Source organism: Aphidius gifuensis, linkage group LG4 (genome assembly GCF_014905175.1).
Source record: "Aphidius gifuensis isolate YNYX2018 linkage group LG4, ASM1490517v1, whole genome shotgun sequence".
Classification (NCBI taxonomy): Eukaryota; Metazoa; Arthropoda; class Insecta; order Hymenoptera; family Braconidae; genus Aphidius; species Aphidius gifuensis.
In genome coordinates, this window is record NC_057791.1 from 21,102,110 (window position 1) to 21,128,868 (window position 26,759).

Sequence of the window (26,759 nt, forward strand, 5' to 3'; positions counted from 1 at the left end):
TATAAATGACAACCACCTACATAACTAAAAATTAAGTCCTATCAACGTTGAAAAATAATCCAGATAAAATTTTATTCCACGACAAACACAATTGGTTTTAATAAAACACCGACAGTCACCAAGTGCTGCCACAATTTTTATGTTTTATACATTATTTTATATATATTTATTATTTTTTTTTCTTGTTTCTTATTTATCATTGAACGTCATCGGTGTAAGACATCATCAGTCAACACTAATGTCAATAAAACATTTAAGATATTCAAATATGTAAGTTTTTTTTTGTTTGATAATTTAAATAGAATAAATATTTCATTTTATTTTTTAAATTTTCATACGTACCCAGTTGTGCCGGGTACAATTAAACATTGTTTTTTTTTTTTTTTTTTATCATTCGGTTAATCGTACATGAAACTTTTAAACTCATTTATTTATTTTTTTTATTGAAATAATTTACAGTAAATTTGTTTGAAGTAACTTTATTTTTCATGATAATTTGATATATTGTAATTTAAAAATTTATTTACCAGTAAATAGTTGATAACAAAAGTTGGATAATTTATTTTGAAAATTTAAATTTTAGATAAATTTAATTTCATGAAAATATTTTAAAGTAATTTAAATTTTATAGTAATTAATTTTTAAATTATAGTTGCAAATTTTTTTATAAACGTGGAAGAATTGTTTTTTTACTCTCGTTATAAAAATTAATTGGTTCATTTAATAATTGGCAATTAGAACAAACTTTATAAAAAAAAAAAACTGAAACTAATTTTTTTTTCAACTAATTTATACTAATGTAATTATCAGCAATGTTAAATTACTCTTTAATAATTTTTTAAATTTAATTTTCATTTTTTCATTTGCAATACAAATCAACAATATTTATTTTTATTTTTTCATGACCAAAATATTAACACCGGGCATTCTTTAGTTTGCATATCAAATTAATTCCAACAGAAATTAAAATGAAATTAAAATATAAACAAAAAGTCAATACTATTATTAAACAAATATTAAAATATTTTTGTTCATTTAATTTTTGATTAAAAAAAAACTCGAAAAACTAAACAGTTGAATTTTTTTTTAAACTGTTAGTTTGTAGTGTTTTTTTTATTTCGCCAACTCGTTAAGGTAATACATTTTTGACTTATTCAATACTTGAATTGAATATGCAGGTCAATAAGGTGAACATTTATGAATAACACCTATACAAAATAACAACAATAACAACAACAATAACAACAACATATTTAGAGTTAAATGTCTCGCGTAAATTTCAATTTATTTTCATACTAAATTGTAAAATAACTTTCACCTATTATTTATAACTAAATATACCTCAAAAAAATCCCATTATTTAAACAAACAAATACATAAAACGAATTTATTATTTAGCACAAATATAGATAAAAAATTAATACAATAAAACCATTTTATAATATTTGTATTATGTTTTTTTTTTTGATAAAAATCAAAAATAGGTGTGTCGATTTATCTCTCATATAAAACAATTGAATCGGTACTATCAATAAAATTATTTATATATACTTGAAGATAATAGACGGCTAGAAAATACTAGATGAAAGAATTTTTTTTTTTTTTTTTTATCTAGCTCATAATACGGTTTTATTCAAAATATAAAACCGTTGGATTAATCATCACTTGTAATTTGTTTTTTTGAAAAAATTGAATTTCTTATATCAATAATTTTAGAAGGTATATTTATGATTTTTTAAAAATCTTATTTAGGCCATGTTTTTTAGTATAAAAAATTGATTAAATAAAAAATAAAATCATTTTTTTTTTAAATAATTTAAATTGTGTGTGTCGGTCAGTATATAAATAACGGATAACTACCGAGTATTTACTTTTTTTTTTTTATCACGCTCTATTAGATTATTCGACTAGTCATCTTATATACATATATATAATTTTTTTTATTATAAATAAACACAACATGTGCTTGCCTTTTCATTTGCAGGTGTACAATACATTTATTTATCTTTTTTAGTTATGTTTTTTATATACCATCGAATGGAAAGTTGATAGTTATTTAAATTCAAAAGAGCAGCGATATTTAAATTGCCCCAAGACAATGATAAATTTATTTAATAATATACTTTACAAGATTTTTCATATTCATCTTTAGAATTTCTAATTTTATTTAAACATTTTGTTAAAGGGTTTTTTTTGGGGGGGAAATATATATCTGAGTGATTTTTGAAAAAAAAAAAGACAAAATATATTTATCTATTTTTGTACATGAAATTACATATTTTTTTTTTTTGGAAAAGTTATATTTGTACTTTGGATGACTTGCTGATGGATTTAGTGTATGTCTGGAATTTATATTTTTTAAAATTATCTTATTATTTTACTCGAGCAATTTCAAGTATTGCCGTTTCAAAAAATTTTTCTAAAATTTAAATTTTAAATAAATTTCATAATTAAAATTTTAATTTATACATAAAATTAAACATATATTAATTGAATATAAATAAATAACTAAATAGATAATTTTTTCAAGTAAATTTTAAACAAATAAATAAACAATTTGATAAATGAAAAAAAAAAAAAATAGTAAATTAATAAATGGAGTCAATAAATACATAAAAAAAATTAATTAAATAAAAAAAATAAATAAATAAACAAATAAATTAATTAATAAATACATAATTTAATTTATTAGTTTATTTATTTTACAAAACAATAACTAATAAATAAAAAAATATCGTAAAAATAATAACAAAAAAAAAAAAAAATTTCCAAGAAAAGGTGGTTTTTTTTTTCCAATTAATATAAAAAATGGTTTTTTAAATAAAAAGATAAAAATGATAATAATGATTGAGGTTTGCCTGCAACCCTCTGGGCTGTACTGGGTGCGCCACTATACCAAGTACTTGCAAAAGATGTTATTATCATTATATTTAGCAGAGTGGATCGAAGAAACCACCACCATCACTGTCTCTCCCACTGCACCTACATTAACTCAACCCTGATAAAATACAACATTAAAAAAAAAAAAGAAAAAAGTAATACATATACGTACTAGTGTGTTAAGTAATATAAAAGTTATATCTATATTGCATTCATCAATACACAAACACTACAATATACCAAGTCGTTTGTTTCGTCAGTCATTCTCAGTTAGTCTCTATCACAAGAAACAACTCAAACTTGTACTGTGTACATCACAAATTTGTGCCAAGTGTCTAAATAATATCATCCATTAATTTACATTATCATTTAAAAGAAAACATCACTAATCATTTATTTTTTTTTCAAATAAATTAACAACTCAACAAGAAAAATAAAAAGTGTTATAAATTGTTTTTTTGCAATATTGTGTTTTGGTGATTAATTTATTAATTTATTATGAAAAAATATAATTATTTATAATGATTATAGTTTATCATTATATTGTTAAATTTATATTTGATAAATTTATTCATAAAAATTATTACCGATTGCGTCGTAACACCTGTAATCACCAAGTAATATGAGATAAGAAAAAAATTATTTTTGTAAAAAACGAGTTAAAAAAAAAAATTGAAAATATAATAAATATTTACATAATTTATTATGTGTCTGACGTGAGGTGACATGTAGGACATAGAGTTATAATAAAAGTAAAAAAATAAATTAATAAAAAAAATTTATATACACAAAAGACGTCAAAGAAATTCGAGTTGAGCAAAAATATATTTTGTCATAATACTTGTCAATTGATATTCATTATTATGATAAAAATGAAAAAAATATAGTGTGTCTATTGTGAATATTGAATACTTGAATTCATAAATTTTTTAAATATTTATAATATTTATTTATTTGTTATTTATTATTTTTCAAGTCACGTAATGACCTCGATCTTGAAGCTGGTGTTATTTCCAGTAGTTTGTAGACGACCGTGAGAAATGCCGGTGTCAAGTATCCACGAGGCTTCGTTTACCCTGATAGTAATAAAAATAAAGGGCAATTTTAATTATCTGCAATATTGTGTTAATAATATATTAAAAATATATTTATAATTTGCAGTTATTGATTTTTCAAAAAAACACTTTTGTCGCAAACGCAGTAAATTATATTACCTAATAAAAAAAAAATAATAATAAATAACTAGGTAATTGTTGTTATTACGTTTCAATTGTTACATCAAACATTCCACAATAAATCAAGTTTTTTTTGAATTATTACTATTGTGCCAAATAATATTGTATAACAGTATTTAATATTTTTTTTTTTAAATAACTGTATTATTATTTTTCTATCATCGATTTTTCTTCAATCATTTTCCACTGTATTAACAAGAGCACAATGACCTCCAAATCAGGAAGGTCCCATTCAGTGAGGTAAGAAAATTTTTAAATTATCTGTCGATTTATTGTTTAAAAAAAAAAAAGGATTTACATAAAACTAACAATGAAGCTCGAGTGTTAAATAAATAGGCTTTTAGTTTTTATTTAAATTTATTCATCTTGTTTTTTTAACATTGTTTTTCGATTATTTATACACAAGGTTTTATAATTTTTTTAAATAGTTAAATTAGATTTTAAAATGATACAGTTTAACAGATAAAAAATTAGCGTTTATTAGCAACAGATAATTATCATTACGTAAGTTATTGCTTAATGTCTCTTTGAAAAATAAAAAATAATATATACTCATTTATCCTAATGTGTTATTAATATCACAATAATACGTAAATTTTATTTTTTCACATAGAAAAAAATCTACGTGTAGCATAGTTCTCACGAGAAATAAATTTTTCTTTTTCAAATTTTTCTATGATAAAAAAATAATAATAAAAATTTCAATTACATGTTTTTAATATTCAACTCAATTATAATTTAAATAAAAAAAAAAAAAAACATTTCAATGACTATGAAATCATCTTTAATATTATACTCTTTTATTTAAAAAAAAAAAAAATCTTTTTTTTCCTCTTAATACCCTTTAGTTGAGTAAATAGAGGTAAGGCTTCTTTTGTCTCGTCTATTTACGATTTGTTTTTATTTTTTCAAGTTGAATAAAAAAAAATAAAATAAAAATCTTCAACCCATTAAGCTTTGATTTTTTTTTTTTTAATTTTTAATTAAAGAAATAAGAGGAAACATTTGTGTTTGCTCTTGCTTCAAGTGTACACAAACACAACTTGTCATTATTAAAATTTAAAAAATAAAATTCATAAAGAAAACACGTGAAGATGAATTGCACGTGTATGTATATATATAAATTTTAAAAAGTCGTGCTTCACGTAATACCAAGCAAACAACAACAATAGTAATTTAAAAAAAAAATAATGGTAAAGATTCCCCCCCATACACATGCATCAAGTGTTCCAGAGCACTGATCCCGGTCAGTTTGGTTTTAAAACAGTTGTGTATATGAAGTACACCAAGTCACGAAAGAAAGAGTCATAAATAGCGGTACTACTAACTCTTTTATACTTATTACATTAACATTCACTTTAATGTTCACAAACCGTCTCTCAGTATCTATCTTGTTGCCCTTCTAACTACACTTATAATTATTGAAAAATATATAATTATGTTTAAACAAAAAAATTTCAAACAAAAATACATAAATTATATTATTTATTATTTAATTTTTCTATTTTTTTATTAATCAATATGTTTTTTAGTTAATTATTATTTGTGTTAAGTGTTTAATAAATTTGTGTTAATTTGGATTTTGGTGATTAAAAAAAAACACTTGTTTTGTTTTATTTTAACAATTATTATTTTGTAAATTACTTGTTTGTAATTTTTAATAATTAGTTTGTTTATTTGTTTGTTTCATTGTTTATTTTATTGTTTGTTTTTAGATCTCCGCATATTGGAGGACCACTGTCACAATCTCTATCAATGATACCACCAACAATGCATGGACATGAATTTAATCAGCCACTATCACGTGTTATTATGGTTCGTAAAACAGATCAAAGAACATTTAGCAAAGGACGACGTGGTGCTGGTGGTGAACCTTTACTTGAAACTGTTACACGTGAAACTGTTGAATTATTTAATGGTGGTCGTACTGAACGGAAATTTACATCCGAAACAAGAGACGTTGTTACACCAAAAAATGATGGGTGAGTTTTATATTTCCTTTTTGTAAATTAGAAAATTATACGATACACTAAATATATTCTCTTTCACCTGGAGTATTTATTATAATTTATAATTTATTTTTTTTTTTTGTTTCGTGTTTATTAATGACATGCATGTATTTTGAAAGTTAGACAATTAAAATGCATTTTGTGAATTATTAATTTTACCATTGTCAAGAACACTTTTTTCTTTTCTATTTAAAATTAATTTAAAAATGAAAAAAAATATTATATACTCATAGTAAATTGAATTGATAAATGATGGCACTATTTTCTTTGTGATTAAATATGAAAAAAATAATTCCAATGTTCCGCTACTTTCGATATGGTTCAACAGTTCTTGTCTTACTTTCCATTTTTTTTTTCTCATCTTATTATTATTTCATTTTTTTTTTTTTTTCAATTATAGTTCAATATATATTTTTTTTTTAATTAATACAAAAAAATTCCTGTTATGTTGGATTGTTTATTTTTATTTTTTATTTTTTTGTTACATCCAGAGTAATAAATGTATATTTTATTGTAAAAATTCGTTACTCTTGTAGTATGCAGTCGCTGAACGTAAGTGGGACCAAAAAAAAGGTGGTAGCCTTTGTTGACCAATTGCACCACGAAAGGTTTGCTACAAAATTGATTTAAAATCATATAGATTTAAATCTTTGTTGCTGCTGATTAAATAAATTTTTTTATTTATTCAATTTTAATTGCTAATTGACCTTTTCTTTAATGAAAAAAAAAAACTGTTTATTTAACTTTTTTTTAAAAAACAGATAGGAGCATAATTAAAAAGATAATAATTATCATTTTTTATAAATAGAAATTACTAATTTATTGGATCATCTTCCTCATCATCATATCATATGCTGAATCATGTTTTTGTCTATTAATAAAAATAAATCCAATTATAATTAATATTAATACAATAAAATTTATTGATTATAATATGTAGATCAAGAGCAGAATCAGTACGTTCCAAGTCACCAATGACAGCATCACCAGCATCACCAGGACCATTGTCAAATTCATTTCAAGGAAGTTTTCATGGCAGTCTTGGTAGTGATGGCATGTCATGTAGCAGTGCAAGATCATCACCAGATTCAGCACGTTGGCATTCAACAACACAGGTGATTAAAATTTATATTTAACAAAATTAAAAATTTAATTAATTATTTTAAGGAAGATGAAATTTAAATGAATGAGAACGAAACGACACGCAAACAATTAAATATGAGAAAAAAAAAAAATTAATATATTGGCTAGTTTTTTTAATTAACGAGGCGAAAAAATTAGTACAAAATTAATCACAATGCATGAAGTTCATAATTTAAATTCCATTCGATAATTATTTTAAAGAAAGCCTTAGATAATTTTGTTTTTTATATACTAAATTTATTTTTTTTTTAAAATAGTCTTTTGTTATTAAAAGCTTTATAAAAAATTTTTTATTTAAAAAAACATCTGACAATTATTTTATACAAAAATTATAAATAAACGTAACAGGAAGTCCGAGTCCTTGAATAAAATTTAAACAAAAAAAAAAAAAAAAGTATATTTATCTTTGATTTGCGGAAATGATGACGTGATTTGATGATGGGCAACATTTTTTGTCATCGGTTAGTCTTTTGATAAAATAATAACATTGTTTTAATTTAAGTTAATTAGTTAATAATAATAAATAATACAAGGGTATCACAATATTGTGTTCTCTGTGTGTTGTATAATAGATAACAAAGACTGAAACACGTAAACCATCTGTACGCAGATCTGGTGCCACCAAGGAATTTATAAATTTATGTTTGGAAACACATAATTACTTTAGAGCAAGACATGGTGTACCACCATTGAGACTAAGTAAACAGGTACGTCAATCAAATAATAATACTAAAGAAAAATTAAAATAAATACTAATGCATAATTATTGCAGCTCTGCAAAACAAGTCAAGACTGGGCAAATGTATTGGCAACACGTGGTAAACTTGAACACCGAGCAAATTCAGAATATGGAGAAAATTTATATTGTCTATGGAGTTCAAATCCAAAGACAATTGTCAATGGTGATGAACCAGTTAATGAATGGTAAATAAATTTAAATAAAATCATCTATAATTTTTTGTTTTTTTTTATAAATAATAATAAAAAATTTCAAAAGGTATGCTGAAGAAGTACAACATCATTATGGCAAAGAACCAATGACACTTAAAACTGGTCATTTTACACAAATTGTATGGCAAGATAGTACAGAATTTGGTGTTGGAATGTCACGTAATAGAAATGGTGAAGTTTATGTTGTATGTAATTATAATCCAGCTGGTAATTTTCTTGGTAGTTTTATGGAAAATGTATTACCACCAGTTGGTTCATTAATAAGTAAAACAAATCCAGTTACTAATCGTGTTATACAATCACCAATTGATCAACATGCCTGGCAACAAGAAGCATTAGCTGTTCATAATGAATACAGAAGACGTCATCGTTCATCAGATCTTAGATTAAGTGCTGAATTAACTACTGCAGCAAAGGCTTGGGCTAGTACACTATTAAATACCAATAAACTCGTTCCACAATCAAGTTCTCCATTTGGTGAAAATATTTATTCAATGCAATGTTCTGATCCACATGTTATTGTATCAGCACGTGAAGTTGTTGCTAAATGGTACTCTGAAAGAAAAGATCACAAATATGGTATTGAACCAAGGATACTTAATACTTGTAAGTATTTTTTTTATTTTTTTTATAAACAGTTTTTATGATTTATTTTATATTTTGTAAAATTATTTAGGTCATTTTACGCAAATTGTATGGAGAGACACCACTGAAATGGGAATTGCTATGGCTAAAAAAGATGGTACATGTGTTGTTGTTGCTTGTTATCATCCAAGAGGTAATATTGTTGGTCATTTTGTGGAAAATGTCTTGAAACCATCTAGAACAACATGATAATCTATTTTTAAAAAATAAAGATTATTTACTTTTTTTTTTTCTTTTGCATTTATCTAGATCCAGATAATAAATTATAGACTTGTATAAAAAAAAAAAATACGTAAATGTAGAATAAATCATTCCACATAATTAATAAAAATATCATTTATTTCGTTATATTTTTATAAATAAAATTATATTTAAAAAATGTTGAATAAATCGTTTATTTTATTTTTAATTTTTCATATGACGTGTGTGTTTGTGTGTGTGGAATTATAATTTCAATGTTAAAATCATGATAAGGATTAATTGAATTTTTTTTTATCAAGAGTTATTGAATTTTTATTTAATAATTTTTTCTATATTATGAGTCATAATTTATGACTTGAATAATTGATTATGTCTTTGCGAAATAAAAAATACTAATTGAAGTAAAAAATAAAGTTTAAATAAAATTAATAATTATTGATTGAAGGAAAATTTTCTTTTTTAATTTGATAATTATTTATTGTACTCTTTAACTCTTTATTCAATTTTTTTATGAATTAAAATTTACAATTGGTCGGATATAATCCTGATGATTAAAAATTAATATCAGCTTTTTTAATAGAGGTTTCAGGCTTCTAGTCTTAAAAAAACTACAAAGCTTAAATACAATTATGACATTTTTATTTTAATATAATATAATTAAATTTAATTAATATTAAAACCAGCTAAATTATTTAGCCAAAAGTAAATGCAGGATCATTTATTTTTTTGACAACAAAACAACAAATGTAAAATAATAAATAAATAAATAAAATATTATTTCAAATGTATACAATTTCTTTTTTTTTCTTTGTACAATATTATAATTTCAAAAACAAAAATTAAATGTTAATATATTATTGGTCTCTGAACAAATATATCGTTCGTATTTATAACTACAATAAAAAAAGGAAAAATTAATTTACAAACAAATAATATTAACAAATATTTAAACAATAAAATTTTATGAAATTTGATTTTAATTATTTCAATAACATCAATCTTTGATCAAATACTTGTAGAAAAAATATCAGCCAAATATTTCCAGAAATAGATTTTAGCAACTATTTTTTTAAACTATTAATTGAATTTTTATTTTTTTTCATAGTATATTTATAATATTTTGTTCTATTTATATTTCGAATTTATCAACAATTAAATAGAAAAAATCTCTTTATTTTTCTTTTTGCATATTTATAATTTAGATAATACTTTTTCGTTTTTTTTCAAATTAATTTATCCGATATGATTCTACAATTATTATTAACAATATGCCTCAATATAATTAATTTTCTTTCTATATTTAATAAAATTTTTATTTAGTTAATTAATACTTTGTTTAAAATTAAATTGTCGTTGTGAATGCAGTTTGTTATTAGCACCACCATTTGGATAATGTTTATTAATTCATAACAGTAATTAAAATTCTGCCAACTAAATATACTGTTAAATTAATAAATAAATAAAAATAAAAATAATAATAATTAAAGCCATTTATTTCGAACTACGGTGGAGAGTCTACGTCCCCACATAAAGTTGTATCATACAATAGTACCCTGCATATGTTGTGGATCTTGTTGACTCGTTGATGATTGTGATGATTGTGATGTTTGTGATGGTTGATTTTTTTGTTGTAATTGTAATTGTAATGATGGTAATTGTGATGTTGATGATAATGATATTGATGGAGGATCATAAAGACCACCAAGTGAACCACCAAGACCAGCACCAAGTGGTGTACATATATTTGGCATTGATGGTAAACCAATATCAAGAATACCAGTATTACTACCACCACTACATAATGTACTACCACCTTCTTCTGGTGGTGTTACTTCAAGACCAATTGATCCATTTAATGCAATTTTAATTGGATTTCTATTTGTTGATTGTGATGATAATGAATTAAAGCCAATATTTTCAAGACTACTTTTACGTCTTGTATTAAAACCTTGACGTAATGAATTACTTCTACGTAATAATATATCATCAACAACACGTAATGAATTTGAACGTCCACGTTGACAACCAGCAACAGTTGGACTATCTGGTAATGATAATGAATTTGATTTTGTTGAACCATAAGGTGGTGCTTTAACATTACCAATTCCAGAACCACGACGATTTGTATCATAATTAATATTACTTTTATTTATATTATTATTATTGTTGTTGTTGTTATTGTTGTTGTTATTGTTGTTATTATTATTAAAATTATTATTATTATTCATACCAATACCAGCTGATTGTACAGCTGCACTCATTTGTGCAATTAATTGTGCCGAACAAAAACTAATGTTACTTTTTCTACGTGAATTATGACGTTCAAATGTTTTTTGAGCTGAAAATGGACTTGGTCGTACTAAATAAATAATATCACCTTCTTCTAATTTTAAATCACAACTTGGATTAATAATAACATATGATAAATTATTACGTTTTTCTGATACATCATCATAATCAACTGTTGGAAGATTTAAATTTTCCATACGTGAACGTACGAGATTTGCTATTTCTGCTCTTTCAATTTGTTCAGCATGATTATCACGTGCTTCATCACCCATACTCATTGAATACTGAATTTAAAAACAAAAAAAATACAATTTATCAAATTTTATTTTTTATTTTAGTGATATACAGTTAAAAGTATTTCATGCATTAGAAAGCTAGAAAGGCATTGGCAACAAACAACGAAGAATGATGAGACAAAAAGATATATATAAATTTGTGAAATGAATGAACTTACAGCTCCTGTATTTTTATCTCGAGATGTACAATTTAATAGACATGCAGCTGCTGCTGCTGCTGAACGACGTCTTTTATTTTTACTATATATCACACCAACACCATCACTGTCAGAGTCATCCTGTTAAAAATTACAGCCAATATTCTACAAATTTACTATTCTATATTGTTATCACAACTAGCATTTTTTTAAAAATTATAATTAACTAATTATCTACTTATTGGCACTCGTGAATATGATTTATAAATTTTTAAAAATTATATTTTTTTATTGTCTTGATGTACATACCTGAAATACAGTCTTCAAAACAAATTGTCAATAATAAATTTCACGAAATGCCATGCACTACTACTTACTTTTTTTATCGTTTAAAATTATATTTAAATTTTTATATTATAAAGCATTTAAACTTACGTTTGAATTATCAATGACTGATGTATCCTGAGTTCTGTAAATACCAATTGGTATTTCATAAGTTGTTGAGCACAATTTTTGATATAATCTTCCATATGTTCTGATCCACATGTCGTCTTTCGTTATTTGCATCTGTAATTGAATATAAATTTCCATCAATACATCAATAAAATATACTATCAATAATAATAAAATTACCGATGTTAAAAATCCTGAACCAGGTGCTTGATCAATTCCAAGTAATAATCTGACAAATGTTATTACGTAATCTTTAACAAATGCTTGATAAAGTAGTGTATCAAGCATTGATGCACTAAAAACACTGCCTGCAGCAAATGGCAGTCTGAACATGTAAGATATATGAGATCCTCTCTCTTTCTCACGCTATTTTAAAATTAATTTTAAAAAATATTAATATTATTATTGGAGTTTTAATATGAATTTATAAATTATCAGGAGGTTGACTAATGAGTAATGATGTCCCTTCAATGCATTATTATTATTACTATCATTTCATGCAGCAATATTATAAATAAATTTTAAATTTTTCAAAAATAATCATATACAACTTGCAAGACATCATGCCTGATTATATAATAATAAATTTCTATAGCATAATAAAAAATTCAAAGCCAAAAAAAACATCTACTATACAAAGGAGCTTTTTTTTTTTCAAGTTATTGTTCAAGTATATTACACAAGAGTACAAAGTTATATATAAAAACCTTTTGTATAGAAGACGGAGAAGATAATAAAAAAAAAGAATTTTTTATAAATTAAAAATAATAGTCTGAAAAATGCATTAATATTCAATCAAAAAAAAAAACTAGTTGTCAGACATCAGACAAGTTTAATCAATCAAAAAAAAAAATTGAAAAAAAAAAAAGTAGTAATTGTTAATTGGCAAGAGAATGAGTGATAATGTGTTACCGAAGTGACCTTTGAAGGCCTTTTAGAATAGCTGACACCAGAAGTACCACGGAAGTGTACCTTTTCCATTTTGCTGAGGTGCAATGCATATTTATCATGTGCTCGAAATTGCATAAATCTCATGTTACTTGATTGTGATAATTCAGTTATACTTTTAATGCTTGGAAAAAATCTGTGTAAAGTATAAAAAATTAATTAATTAATTAATTTTTCATTATAAATTTAATATAGATAATTTGATTGTTTGTTAATTTACTTGAACATTGTTTGTACAGCAACAATTGTATTACAATCAGCTAATGTATCCTCTTCAGCTGAATTACTCAGCTCTTTGTTAACAACAACAACATTTTCAGCAAGTGTTATACCAGCTCGTAATAAGTCATCAAGACAATCAATCGATCCAAGCATCCAATAAACTAAAGGAAAATAGGAAATTGCATCGAGAAATGCTATTTCTGGTCTTCTTTCCAACAATAATATTATTGGATTTAATGAAGTTTTTGATCTACATATTTTTTACAATAATTTTTACATTTAGTTTTTTAAAAGCTTATTAAATATAGAAAATTATTTGTTAATTATTTTTACCTAAAGTGGGCTCGAAGGGGAATTATGAAATTATATATTCCATTACTTGCATAATCAGCTGCTAAAATAATTGTTTTGTTTTGCCAATTATATTCTTTGGCATTTCTATGATTACAATGCTCACAAACCTATTATTTAAAAAATAAATATACATCATTTTATATTGCGTAATAAATATTTAAATAATAATATTTTTAAAATTTAATAATATTATTATTTTTCGAAATTGATTTTATTCTTTTTCGAAATCAATTTTATTTTATTTCGAAATTAATTTTATTCCTTTTCGAAATTAGCTTTATTCATTTTCGAAAATTAATTTTATATTTTTATTCAATTGTTATCTTAATATTTAAATAAATATATTTACATTTATTATTTGATTAACATACCTGTGCTAATTGTAAACAACAAAGTGGTTTTTTTTCCTTCAATAGATAGCACAAAGTTGGTGACACACCAATAAATGGTGAAACTGGTGGAAAACCCTTGACAATTCTGTAACAATATACATTCAAAAAAATGAATTAAAAAATATAAATAAAATAACAATAATAATTAATAACAATTGATAACTATAATAGACACAACAAGCATTCATAAAAAAATAGAAAAAAAAAGCAGCAATTAAATGATAAGTCAATGCCATGAGCCAATGCCATAGTAATAATAATTTTTTTTTTTTTTTATCATTTTGTTATTTGTTATTTTAAACATACACGTATTCATCTATAAATTGACATATGTAAAAGACAGTAAAGAATAATGTGTTTTCAAAAGTTAAAAATAAAAAAAAATTCATGTTTTTAATTGTTGATTGTTTGTACAAATATATTAGTGATAATTTTTTCTTTAATAATTTATCAAAATGTAATAAATTTAAGCTGAGTATAATATCACGTATGTATTATATATTTAAATATATAAAATTAAATTTATTAAATATAAATTAAAATATAATTTCAGTATGTTTAGGTGCAACAAGTTGTGGCTCAACATTAGGCTGGCCACTAAATTCTCTGTCCGATTATGTAATAATAACTTGTAAAAAAAAATGTAATGACAATACAATCAATGGAAAGGAAACAATACATTTATTTATTCATTTATCAGCATGTATTGGTGCACTTGTTCCACCTTGTGTTGCTGATAATATTGGACGTAAACATTGCTTTGGATTATCAGCAATATTATGCATAATATCATGGCTAATACTTTTATTTGCAAATGACAACATTGTAAGTTTAATTGCTATTTTTTAAAATAATATTTTAATACTATTAATAATTTATCTTTTTTTTAAATAAGAGCATTATTTTGGGATCAATAATGGGTGGTTTATCAACTGGTATTTTTGTTGTTACAACAACAATTTACATCGCCGAAATATTACCATCGAAAAGACGAAAAATTATTATCATATTCGTTGAATTATTTTCTTATATTGGAACTTTTTTATCATTATATTTTGATGAAAATAGAATTATGCCAATAATTATGCTACTGATATCAATTTTATTTTTAATAACAATTTATCCAGGAATTATTGAGTGTCCATATTATCTTTATCATTGCAACAAGGTAAGTTAAATTAATTTAAACAAATAAATAATTGATAAATATATTGAATTAATTACAGACACTTGAAGCTAAACTGGCATTAAAAAATTTACACAATGTCAATAAAGTATTAGAAATTGATAAAGAATATAAATTGTTAAATGAGACTAAAAAAATTGATGGTTTATTTGTTAATAGTAAAAATGGAAAAAAAATGTTTATGAATATTGTCATGATGTTTTTATGTTGTGCACAAGTTATTGGTCATTATGCTATTGATTTATATACTGATTATTATGTTAAAATAATATTACCAAATTATGGTAATTTGTTTGTTTCGTTATCAAATATAATATCAATTGGCATATGCATATATTTAATTGGAAAAATTGGAAAAGCTTCTGTTTTGTTTTTAGCTGGATTGGGATATATATTTAGCTGTTTAATTTTAATTGCTGATACATTTGTTAGTAATAAAATTTATGATAAAAAACATTATATTTATAAATATTTAACAGCAATTGTATTTTTATTTTATCGTACTTCATTGTCACTTGGTTTAATACCATTTATTCCATTATTAACTGATAAATTATTTACAAATCGTATTAAAATAATATTCATTGGATTTTTTATATCTGGTATTTATTTTTCAATAATGATTAGTCAAATAATATTTAAAATTATTAAAATTAAAAATGGTACTGATACTGCTGTTATGTCTTTCTCAATTATTGGATCAATTGGAATTATATTTTTTTATTTATTTTTTATAAATATACAAAAAAGATATTTAAATGATGATGGAATTTTTGAAAGTGCATTGCCAGCTATGATTTAATTAATTAATTATATATTGTTAAATAAAATTAAGGAGAAAATAAATAATAATTTTGTATTAAAAAAATTTTTGTTGTTTTTATTAAACTTACCCTTTAAAACTGGAGGTAAATTATTGTTGTGCAGCAAAATAGAAGTGCAGAAATATTGTATGATGCAAGGGAAACACCAAAACAAATACATACATTCATCGCAATAATTATTATAATTAATATTAATAGAAATTTTTTATAAATTGTATAAAATAAAAATGTTGAAATTCGAAAAAATAATACTTTTATTGGTATAATTATAAATTGAGATAAAAAATTAAATAAATAATATTTTTTTAAATATTTTAATTAGGAATAATTATTTATTAAACTAAAATTCAAGTGCAATTATTATTTTTGTAGCTAAGGAAAGGAGAGACATTGATAAAAAAAATTTTTATAAATAATAATACTTACGCAATTTTTTCACTTGGTGATCTCCAAGGTACATCATCATCCATTTCATCTTCTGACTCATCACCTTCATGATCCAATGATTCTTGATCTGGTAAATGAAATGTTGAGCTTGTCAGCATATCTGGAACTGGAAGAATACTTGGTCGTCTACTGCCTCGTCTTTGCATGAGACCTTCTGGATTAAGAAAATTTGGATTTGGATCTGTTGATCTTGGTACATCAAGATGATTCAACGTGAGAGGTGTTTGTGGACTTGATCCACAATCACGTAAACACTGTCTTGAATCTGTTAAATTTGATGGATCCAAATAAGTTGCTGTAATAATAATAAAATTAAATATAATTCCTAATTTTTTAATTAAATATTATATAATACAAAATTTTAAATAATAACCGGCTTGTCATGTTGTATTTGATTACATTAAATTTATAAATTATTATTGGGACAAGGTATAATGGAAAACAGTGCTTTGTTATTTAAACACTGGAAAGCACAAAGCAGCTCAAACATAATTAATATTAACATGTTACTGTGTTGTTATTTTATTTTTTTATTTTTGTTTTTATATAAAACATGCATGTATTATTTTTTTTACTCTATGTCAACATATAATATTATTGTGTTTGCACACATTATATTAATTTCCCAAGTGACATGCAACACAATTATTAATATTTATTTTTCTAATATTTTTCAAATAACAACATTGATAAAAAAAAAAAAAAAAAATCCATCGAAATATTTTTTCGAAATACAAAAATACTAATAAATATATATGTAATTTTTCCAAAAATAATAATATATCTGCCTCATTGTAAATAATAAATTGTTAATAATTAAAATAAAAATTTATTATAAAAAAAAAAGCACATCAGGCGCATGCAACACTCACGGTGGACATCAAATGCGAGTAGGTTGTTATGTTGGAGGACAGGCGTGCTAGGAAGGACCTGTAAAATAACCTGAGGAGGTACTTGTGCACTTGGCACTGTATCACCTGTCTCAGTTATTATTGTTGAATAATTATTATTATCTTGTTGATAAGATATTTCATCAATTGTAATACCATTCCCTCCTCCAGTTGATGTTATAAAATTTCCATTATATGCTGTTGTTGTTGTGGTCGTTGGTGTTGTTGTTGTTGCTGTTAGCAATGTTGCTTCAGTTCCTGTACGTGTTACACCACCACCACCACCAGTATTATTATTATTTCCACCAATATTAGCATCAGTTGCTGTTGTTGTACAAGATGGATTAATTGTTGTTGCTTCTGTATGTTTACTATCAATTACAACTTTTGTTGGATCACCATTATTTGTTGTTACGATATTATTCGCGACGACAAATGCTGAGTTTTCTTCTTTCGTAATACTCATGTAATAACACGTGTCTGTTTTTTTCATAATATGCCTTGGTCCTTGAATTAAATAATGCAAAATGTAAATACTATTTTCGAGAATTTCTTTGTATTTTTTTTACCTGGATTTAGTAGTATTGTATCTTCATAAAATTCTGGTAATTCAGCTGGTCTTACAGCAACAAGTGCAACACCATATTTACGATGACTATGAAATGATGCATACGTAAAACTTTTACCTTCATATTCACCAAAAAATCTTGAATCACCAAGAATAATATGATAAATTTCATTTCCTGAACATTTACCATACAGTCTATGCCATTCTTCTTGTGAGCCTTGTCCTTCTCTATATTAATTAATTAATTTTTAATTATAATCATATATTATGATAATTAATAATAATTATATAAGCTTACTGTCCACGTGATGTATGAAGTAACAATGTAACAAGCGTTGATGCACCTGGACACGTGCAATTATTTGCCAAAAGTGCATATTTAAATTCATCTTCACAAACAACATGTTCAGCAAATTTAACATGTAGCTTATTTTCTGGACGGAATATTTGTACATACTGTGGTACATCAGGTGCAAAATCTTTAACTGCCCATGATCTTTTTTAAATTAAAATAAACAATTTGTAATTAATAATTATTATTTAAAATATATTTATTATTATTAACCTGAGAATTGTATGCTCATCAGCAGCTGTTTTATCAGCATAATTACGTGCTGCAAGAACAAAACATGCCTCAGCTTCATTCATTCGTGCTCTAACAAGGTCACCGTCCTTCAAACATGAGCCCTGAATATAAATAACTCTTTGTGCCCAAATTGGTACTTGAAGGATCATTCTCATTGTTGTGTCCAATTCCATTGGTGACAACAACACAACATAATAATCCTAATGATAAATTGTTATTATATTTTTATTTATTTATTATTTTATAGCTATTATTATTATTATTATCGTGAAAATATTTGCTCAAATTAGTACGAATTACTTGAAAATTAGCCGAAGAATTTCAGTGGAAATTTAGAGAAATATTTATAGAAATAGTATTTTCTTTTTTTTCAATTTTAATAGGGTCAATTGCAGAGTAATACGTATTAATTTTAAAGAAATATTTTCACCGGGTTATTGTAATATGCATACTTGAAGAAGAGGATGAGCGTAAAATTCATTTAAAAAATCCATAATGGTATCAGCAGCTAGACTCGTTGCACATACCTGTTGATAATAATTTATTAATTATATATTTATTGACAATACATATATTCATTGGCATGCATATTTGAATATATTTTTTTAATAATAAAAATACCACAACATGTTTTTCACTCTGCGCACGATGTGATGAATATGAACCACCGAGTTTTTGACGTTCCATCCAAGTGAATGCAAGTTGTTCAAACTAATTGAGATAAAAAATAAATAAAAATAATATATAAGAGGTTTTTTTTTTAAATTATAAAATAGTTTTTTTTATTTTTAATAATTGAATTAGGGAATTTTTTCGACAGTTTGAAGTTTGAGAAATTGATTTATTGAACACTCAATGAAACTTTTGACGATGTTGCAATTGAAGTGCGCCAGTTGTTTCAATGATTGACACTATTATTTTTTAACAATAATATTATTTTTATATTTTTATTATTAAATATAAAATTAGTTATTAAATTTAGTTCTGATTTTCATTTAAAATGTAGATAAAGCTTTTGGATTTTAATTAATTTAGTTGATTTTTTTTTTTTTGAAAATTTATTTGTTTGTTTATTTAACTAATCAATAAACTAATTAATTTATCTATTTTTTTTTTTTTTTTTTTGGTTCAACAGTGTATTTACTTTGACTGATGTTTGCTTATTTATTTATTTATTTGTTTGTTTATTACTAACCTGAGTTGGTAATACAATAAGTGCAACACAAATCATGCAAACCATGTAGAGTTGAGAAGGCCAAATATCAGGAACAAAATCTCCATAGCCCACCTGTATCAAAACAAATCAAATTTCATTTACATATATTTTCTATCTTTCCCTTTTATTATTTCAATTTATTTTCTCTCATTTTGTTTATATACTTGTACTTTTATTCTCAATAAACGAGACTCTTTGATAAAACTTGTCAAGTACACAAAGCTAAATACAAAAGCTCTCTCCCTCTCTCTAAATAAAAATAAAAAGAAATAAATAAATAAACTAAAAAAGAACGAGAGAGAGAGAAAAAAAACATGTTAACTTCATCAAATATTTTTTCATCAAAGTGTCAAGAGAATGAATCAAAGCCTTTGAAATAAAAATAAAATAAATCAACACTATAAACTAAAAGCTAACTAGAGTTAAAAAAAAATATATATCTCAAGTGACTTTTGAGATAAAAAATTAAGGATATAATAAAAAAACAAAATATAAAATTTAAAAAAAAACTAACCGTTGAAAATGTTACGACGACGAAATATGTACTTTGAAATAAATTAAGATGTCTATGTCCAGCTCTCTGGAAATGTTGAATTCCACAAACGCTGTAAACATAATTAAAATAAAATAAATAATATTATTCATTTAATACAAGATTTATTATTATTTAAAAAAAAAAAAAATTGGTAAAGTTGACTTGTTAGACTTGTTATACTTTGACAAATATTTATCCAACAAAAGTAAATTTAAAAAAATGAGTAAAGAAAGGAAAAAAAAATATGTAGGATTATTCATTTTCATAATACATTACAATTATGTTTGTAGTCATGGTGGCTAGGTGTATAAATAATATATCTGCATAAATAATCAATATATATATATGTACACACAATAGTGACAGTTCATGCGCGAAGAGGATCCAAAGTATTTTAGATTAAGTATTCATTATTGGCCTACATTGTATCATCAACAGACAGATCATTTTACAATCATGTACATGATTTACATTTAAATAATAAACTACATTAGTTTCAATTATTATTGTCAAATGTCTTTTAATTTTTCATTTAATTCTTAATTTTTCATATTTTTTTTCCTGTCGAACAAAAAATTAAAATTTTTATCGAAAATTTCTATTTCTGGATGGTGTGACCTAACGGAAATCGACTTTTCAACAAAGTTAAAATATCCAGTGTCTCTTTTAACTTTTTTTTTTTTTGTTTTATTTTTTAAAGTAAGTTACATTATTTATTTTAACAATGTCTAAAAAATATTAAAACTATATTTCATGCGAGTTATTACTAGTGACAATAAAAATAATTTAATTGTTTATTTATTTGAGCATTTTATTATTAATTTTTCCATTAATAAATTATGAAAATTTATTTATTTATTTGTCTGTCTTGTTATTTATATATTTTTTCATTCATTTATTTAGAAATACTCAATAATGATCGAGATAATGTCAAGCATAATATATTATCGTAAATTAAAAATCATCAAAGTGACAATATAATTGGTATATAAAATGAAAAAAAAAAAATAAATAAAAAGTCAATAAATTATATACTAAAGGATATTTAATAATTTACATTTGACATCTTGGTTTGTTAGATTTAAAAAATATTAAATGAAAATAAAAAATATAAAAGTTAAAAGATCTTTAAAGTACAGGAAAGTGATTTATATTCTACTCGTTTTTGCACTTGCTTGAGGGGCTATTTGTTAATTTTCTCTTTACACAGTTATACCATATTTTATAAACTCAATAATCTAACTTTCGTTTAATATATATAAAAAAAATTCTCTGATTTTTCTTTACTATGTTATATAAAATTGTATTTTAAATAGATTTAGATTTGAAACGAAAAAAAAAAAATTTACAATGTTATTATTTAATCAGGATAAAAGATAAAAATATATGAAAAAAAAAAAATATATATTTTTTGTAATTAACTTATAGTATTATAGTGAATTTATTATGAGACAACTAAGTGACTTGTACTTTAGCAGAATTATCAAAGTAAAACATTTACAAAAGTTTTTTCTTGCCCTTTAAAAAAAAAATGACTCACAAGATTGAGAAAAATAACAATAAAAATTTCCACTTTTACAAAAAGGATTTCGACTGATGCATTTACTAAATAAAATACTTGACTATTTTTTAAATATTAAAAAATGTATTTCGAAAAATAAGAAATTGTTTGTCTCGTTGATCCAGCACTTAGAGAAAATAAAAATTTATCAGAATAATTTACAAATATCAAGAGTATACTTTTGCATAAACTCATCCAAAGAATAGTAAAAAAGTTTAATGAAAAAAAGTAAAAAAAAAAAAAAAGAAAAAAGAAAGGCTAACAAGTGTGATTGTTGAAGAAACAAGTTATAAGTAGGGTGCGGTTTGACGTCAACAATCGATCTTCACAATGATATTTAGCATGTGCGTGAATCAAATAAACAATAACCCAATTTAACATAAAAAAAAAAAAATAATAATTGTTTTTGCATTAATTTTAAATTATTTGACAATATAAATAATCAATTATTCAATGGAAAAAGTATAATTTTATTTATCATTTGAACAAGAATAATAATTATAAAATAATATGAAATTAATTTTAAAAAATTAAATATACATTGTTTATTTATTTATTTATCAATTGAAAAAAATAAATAAACTATAGTTTATATTTTAATTATAGAAAAATATATTTTTTTTTAAATAAATAATTAATAATATTTGATTTATATTGAATTTTTGATTGACCGCTATTTTGTTCCCAGTTGCTTTGTTCATTTGTGAGTTTAATTGTTATTCAGCCACAGGCTTGCATGCACCAGAAAATACCAGGTAATACCAGGGTTTATTTTAGTTAAAGTTTGTTAGAAGCCTAGTTCAAATATAATTGTTATAATAATGTCATTGAATAAATAATAATTGAGCAGTACTTTTGTTTAACCACTAACAATAACATGGTATTATTTATGATTTGTATGACTTGATGAATTTTTTATTATTAAAGTTCATTGTAAAGGAAATATAGAGCTTTTTTTTTGTGCTAAATAAAACTTACCTTGTAAATACAAGGCACAAGAGTGTTACACTCAGTATCATCAATTGTTGACTCAGTGCCGATTGAGATTTTTGCATTGCTCTGTGTAAATCATTCTGTAATAAATATATTAAAAATATTTTTTAATTTAGGTGAAAATTAAGTACTATCAAATTTTATAAATAAAAAAAAAAATTTATTGAAAATGTTAATTAATTTTGAATTGCTATTTGTCCATCATTTTGTAATAAATAATTTTTTTTTTTTTTCTATAAATTAATTAAATCAATAAAACAATATAAATTTAAAATAAAAAAAAAAATTTAATTAAATATATCAATTGAAAATCAAACAATATAAATTTAATTAAAAATATTTATTGAAAATAATTTCAAAAATTTAATTAAAAATAATAATTATTAAATTAAAAAAAAAATCATTAAATACTTACAAATAAATTTTCTAACGAATGCTTTGCCAACCAACAATTTAAAAAAACTGGTATAAATAAATTTCTCATTGGTGGATATAATATCTATAAAACAACAAAAAAAAAAAAAACAATGATTTTTTTAATTTTAAATTTGTCATTTTAAAATATTTATAATAATTTTATTACCGTTATTGTAAATGGTATTGTATTAATAAGTTCCAGGATAAAATGAAATGATAAAAGTTGTTGCCAAATATTACCCTGTAAAAATAAAAAATACAATTTATTTCAAATTTAAATTTCGAAACTAATCATAAAATTTAAATGATCATGTAACGATATATCACAAAGATTATTTTTTATTATTTTTATATTTCCCATAAACTAGATACCTCGTGAAGTAAATAGCTCAACATTCAAAAAAATAAAATGAAATAAATGTATGATGTCACGAGAATGTAATTTCGTTGGTACTACAGCTTTATATTTTTTTATACTTGAGAATAAATAAGTTTCCACGAGTATAAAAAAATAAAAAAAAATATACATACTCAAGAAAATATTATCTACTATTTTTCAATGTAAACATAATTTTAAAAATTATTTCTATCAATAATATAGAAAAAAAAAATATATATAGATCATAATTAAATGGATCATTAAAAATGTAATGATGTAAAAGATATGGGAATATTTAATGAAACTTTTAACGCTGATAATTATATTATAATAAAATTGTAATATATATGAAATAGTGGTCCATGTACCTTGTAACCGAGATAGGCAACTAAAAGTGACTCTGTTAATGATATGACTGCAAGGATAACTTCAACAAGCCATAGTTCAATGGGACGTCTCACCCACAATATAGCATCCCAATTTATTGTTGAATGCTCAATAAACTCTTCCTCAGTAAGACGTTGTGATGCTATTATATCTGATTTATTACCAGGTGTACAGCCATAACTAAAAATAATATATTTTTAAGTAGCTATTTTGTATTCAAATGTCATGATGCTATAAAGTTTATTTTCAAGTGTCACAAGTCACATGAAATTTGATTGACATTTTATTTTTATTACATCAAGATGACTAATAATGTAAAATTTTTTAATTTTTAAATGTTAAAATATGTAAAATTCTTTTATTATTAATTATGTAATTAAATATTAATTATTAATCAATAGCTTTTATTTATATTTTAAAATTATTTTTAGTTTTTTTTATTAAAAATATTTCTTTGAATAATTTTTCTTCACACTGTGTCATTGATAATGTTGACTTTATTTATTAAAATGACAGTGTCATTTTAAAGCTTTATAATACCTTAATAGCCACTCAATAATAATGTGTATTAGATATATTTTTTTTTTTATATAAAAATATATAATAGGTGTCTTACCATGATGCAAAAGTTGGTACATTGTCTGTAATAACCCTGAATATATAAAGAAAGCATGTTAGTAGCTTGAAGAAAAGATTTGCTACCCTTATTCTTAAACCTGAAATAAATCAGTAATCAATATTTTATAGGTCAATGTTATTTACATTATAATGTTGTAATGTTATTTAGATAATAATAGAAATTTTATTGACTCACTTGATCGTTGATTTTTTATAAAATACAATTGTAATCTTTCTTTAAATGTATTTTCATTAACGTAATATTCAACACGTACTCTGAAACAAAAATTAATTTTAAAAAATAGTCATTTAATTTATATAATAAAAGTCTTATTATTAATATACTTTTTTTTTTATTTTAAACTGGAATACATGTCAAAGTTTTTCAAGTTCCTTGACCTAATCAGACACGATTCAATAAAATATTCATATTCAATTCTGATAAATATAACCGCATTTATTTTTTTCAGAATTTGCATTTTTTTAATAGTAAAAAGCTCTTGGTTTTTTTATATTCAATTTCTCGATTTTGCACATGAATATAAACTGATAAAAAATTATATAAAATAAGGGCTTATGTCCTAGGTATTAAAATGAAAAAAATATCCGCAAAGATGGGCAATTTTTTTCGTTCGAAATTTTTTTATTTTATCAACAAAAAAAAAAAGCTCGTCGCTTATTTTTTTATTAGCAATTATTTTTTTTTCTACTGATGGATAAAGGGCCCATCTCCACGCACATATGCTCTTTTTTAATTAGCTTTTTATTTTTTTTCCTACAATCTTATAAGAAATTTGAAAAATTTTTAAATAAAAACAGCTTTAATTGCAAAGTAGTTGGACTTTTTTGTGAAATTAAATTTTTATAAAATAAAGATTGTTTTAATCTTTGAAACTAGATACTTTTATGGTTAATTTTTTGCTAGTAGTTATTTTTTTATGTATTTTTTTTTATGTTTAAAACAGTTAAACAAATGTGGTTACAAATTAATTTGAAGATAGACTTTTGTCATTTTAATTTCAGGGCTTTTTGATATAGCTATTAAAACAAATCATTATTTGATTCATATATATAATATTATAACAAGTTTATTTAATTTAAAAAAATATTTCAAGATAAAAATTACATTGAAAATTTATAAATGTACATTCAAGCAAAATAAAAATGATATTTGGATATTTTTCAACAGAACCATTTGATGACACCAGGAAATACGATAGTATTCATATAAAAAATATTTAGTGTATATTTTTACTCTATATATATATTTCCTCAAATTTTCCACAACAATCCAATATCATTCGAGGATCGCGCAGCTTCAATATTCGAGAGTAAAATAAAAAAATATTTTCTTCTCATTTTGTTTGTTTTTTTTTCTGTAAATTTTTTTTTCATCAAACAACAGCACGAAAATCGTGCAGCATTGATTGAAGTATATATAGATTTCCAAGTTAACCAATTTATTTTATGATTTTTATAAAAAATAATATCAACTGAAATTTCAATGTTCTTTGTTCACCAGTTAAGCTGTTTTAGCTTATTCAAAAATTAAACAAAAAAAAAATAATTCTATTCATATTTAATTAGAACAAAGAATTTAATTATTCGCCTATTGTTATAAATAGATAAAAATAAAATTAAACAAATTTTAATTAATGAATGATTGTTTTATTTTAATCAAGATAATTCGAAAAAAAAAAAAAAAATTTGTGTTATTTTTATCATGAATTTGCACACTCATATCAATATAAAATAACGAACTAAAATAATATTGAGTGATCAATCAATCAATCCATTCATTCTTTATTTTTTTATGATTATTTTATTATTTTTTTATTTTTATATTGTGTCCTACATACCTTGGTATTCTGTCATAACTGTCCCAACTTGTTAGACAATTGTAACTGCTGTATCTACTTGAAGCTGCCATCTCAAATATTTACTTATACTACTGATTTTACGTATTTCCAAATAATCAACCATATAATCAAGCTTCT

General features: G+C 23.2%; 2 protein-coding genes across 11 annotated transcripts in view; one reads left to right on the top strand and one right to left on the bottom strand.

The window, feature by feature from the left end:
* LOC122855631 (repressed by EFG1 protein 1-like) lies at positions 1-9,850 on the top strand. Of its 7 annotated transcripts, none has more exons than XM_044157143.1 (8): positions 1-270; positions 5,831-6,097; positions 6,661-6,732; positions 7,065-7,239; positions 7,840-7,974; positions 8,040-8,191; positions 8,265-8,824; positions 8,895-9,059. In XM_044157143.1, the coding sequence occupies exons 1-8, from the start codon at positions 140-142 to the stop codon at positions 9,050-9,052; spliced, it is 1,650 nt and encodes a 549-aa protein (XP_044013078.1). In that variant the 5' UTR covers positions 1-139; the 3' UTR covers positions 9,053-9,059. The 7 variants fall into 7 exon arrangements, with proteins under 7 accessions (XP_044013078.1, XP_044013079.1, XP_044013080.1 ...); XM_044157145.1 differs by lacking the exon at positions 1-270 and adding an exon at positions 2,804-4,355; XM_044157147.1 differs by lacking the exon at positions 1-270 and adding an exon at positions 5,129-5,432 and having other exon boundaries at positions 8,895-9,142.
* LOC122855630 (potassium channel subfamily T member 2) overlaps positions 9,172-26,759 on the bottom strand; it is a 26,552-nt gene continuing 8,964 nt past the window's right edge. The window contains exons 2-25 of one of the 4 annotated variants that reach the window (XM_044157137.1): positions 24,959-25,038; positions 24,761-24,860; positions 24,126-24,324; positions 23,545-23,619; positions 23,377-23,460; positions 22,947-23,041; positions 20,387-20,477; positions 19,852-19,944; positions 19,278-19,367; positions 19,109-19,183; positions 18,636-18,856; positions 18,369-18,566; positions 18,072-18,298; positions 17,485-18,009; positions 16,592-16,907; positions 16,235-16,243; positions 14,135-14,240; positions 13,743-13,870; positions 13,408-13,659; positions 13,152-13,323; positions 12,420-12,605; positions 12,222-12,353; positions 11,808-11,927; positions 9,172-11,637 (exon numbers count right to left, since the gene is read on the bottom strand). In XM_044157137.1, the coding sequence (XP_044013072.1) occupies positions 10,603-11,637; positions 11,808-11,927; positions 12,222-12,353; positions 12,420-12,605; positions 13,152-13,323; positions 13,408-13,659; positions 13,743-13,870; positions 14,135-14,240; positions 16,235-16,243; positions 16,592-16,907; positions 17,485-18,009; positions 18,072-18,298; positions 18,369-18,566; positions 18,636-18,856; positions 19,109-19,183; positions 19,278-19,367; positions 19,852-19,944; positions 20,387-20,477; positions 22,947-23,041; positions 23,377-23,460; positions 23,545-23,619; positions 24,126-24,324; positions 24,761-24,860; positions 24,959-25,038 (4,609 nt within the window). In that variant the 3' untranslated portion in view covers positions 9,172-10,602. The remainder of the gene's footprint in view (positions 11,638-11,807; positions 11,928-12,221; positions 12,354-12,419; positions 12,606-13,151; positions 13,324-13,407; positions 13,660-13,742; positions 13,871-14,134; positions 14,241-16,234; positions 16,244-16,591; positions 16,908-17,484; positions 18,010-18,071; positions 18,299-18,368; positions 18,567-18,635; positions 18,857-19,108; positions 19,184-19,277; positions 19,368-19,851; positions 19,945-20,386; positions 20,478-22,946; positions 23,042-23,376; positions 23,461-23,544; positions 23,620-24,125; positions 24,325-24,760; positions 24,861-24,958; positions 25,039-26,759) is intronic. The other 3 variants (XM_044157139.1, XM_044157138.1, XM_044157140.1) reach the window with 3 other exon arrangements.

Bases quoted from the DNA above. Each gene is read 5' to 3' on its own strand.
- LOC122855631 (XM_044157143.1), top strand. From the start codon at position 140: ATGTTTTATACATTATTTTATATATATTTATTATTTTTTTTTCTTGTT. The intron at 271-5,830 runs GTAAGTTTTTTT...GTTTGTTTTTAG, and splicing joins CATTTAAGATATTCAAATAT to ATCTCCGCATATTGGAGGAC. The intron at 7,240-7,839 runs GTGATTAAAATT...GTTGTATAATAG, and splicing joins GTTGGCATTCAACAACACAG to ATAACAAAGACTGAAACACG.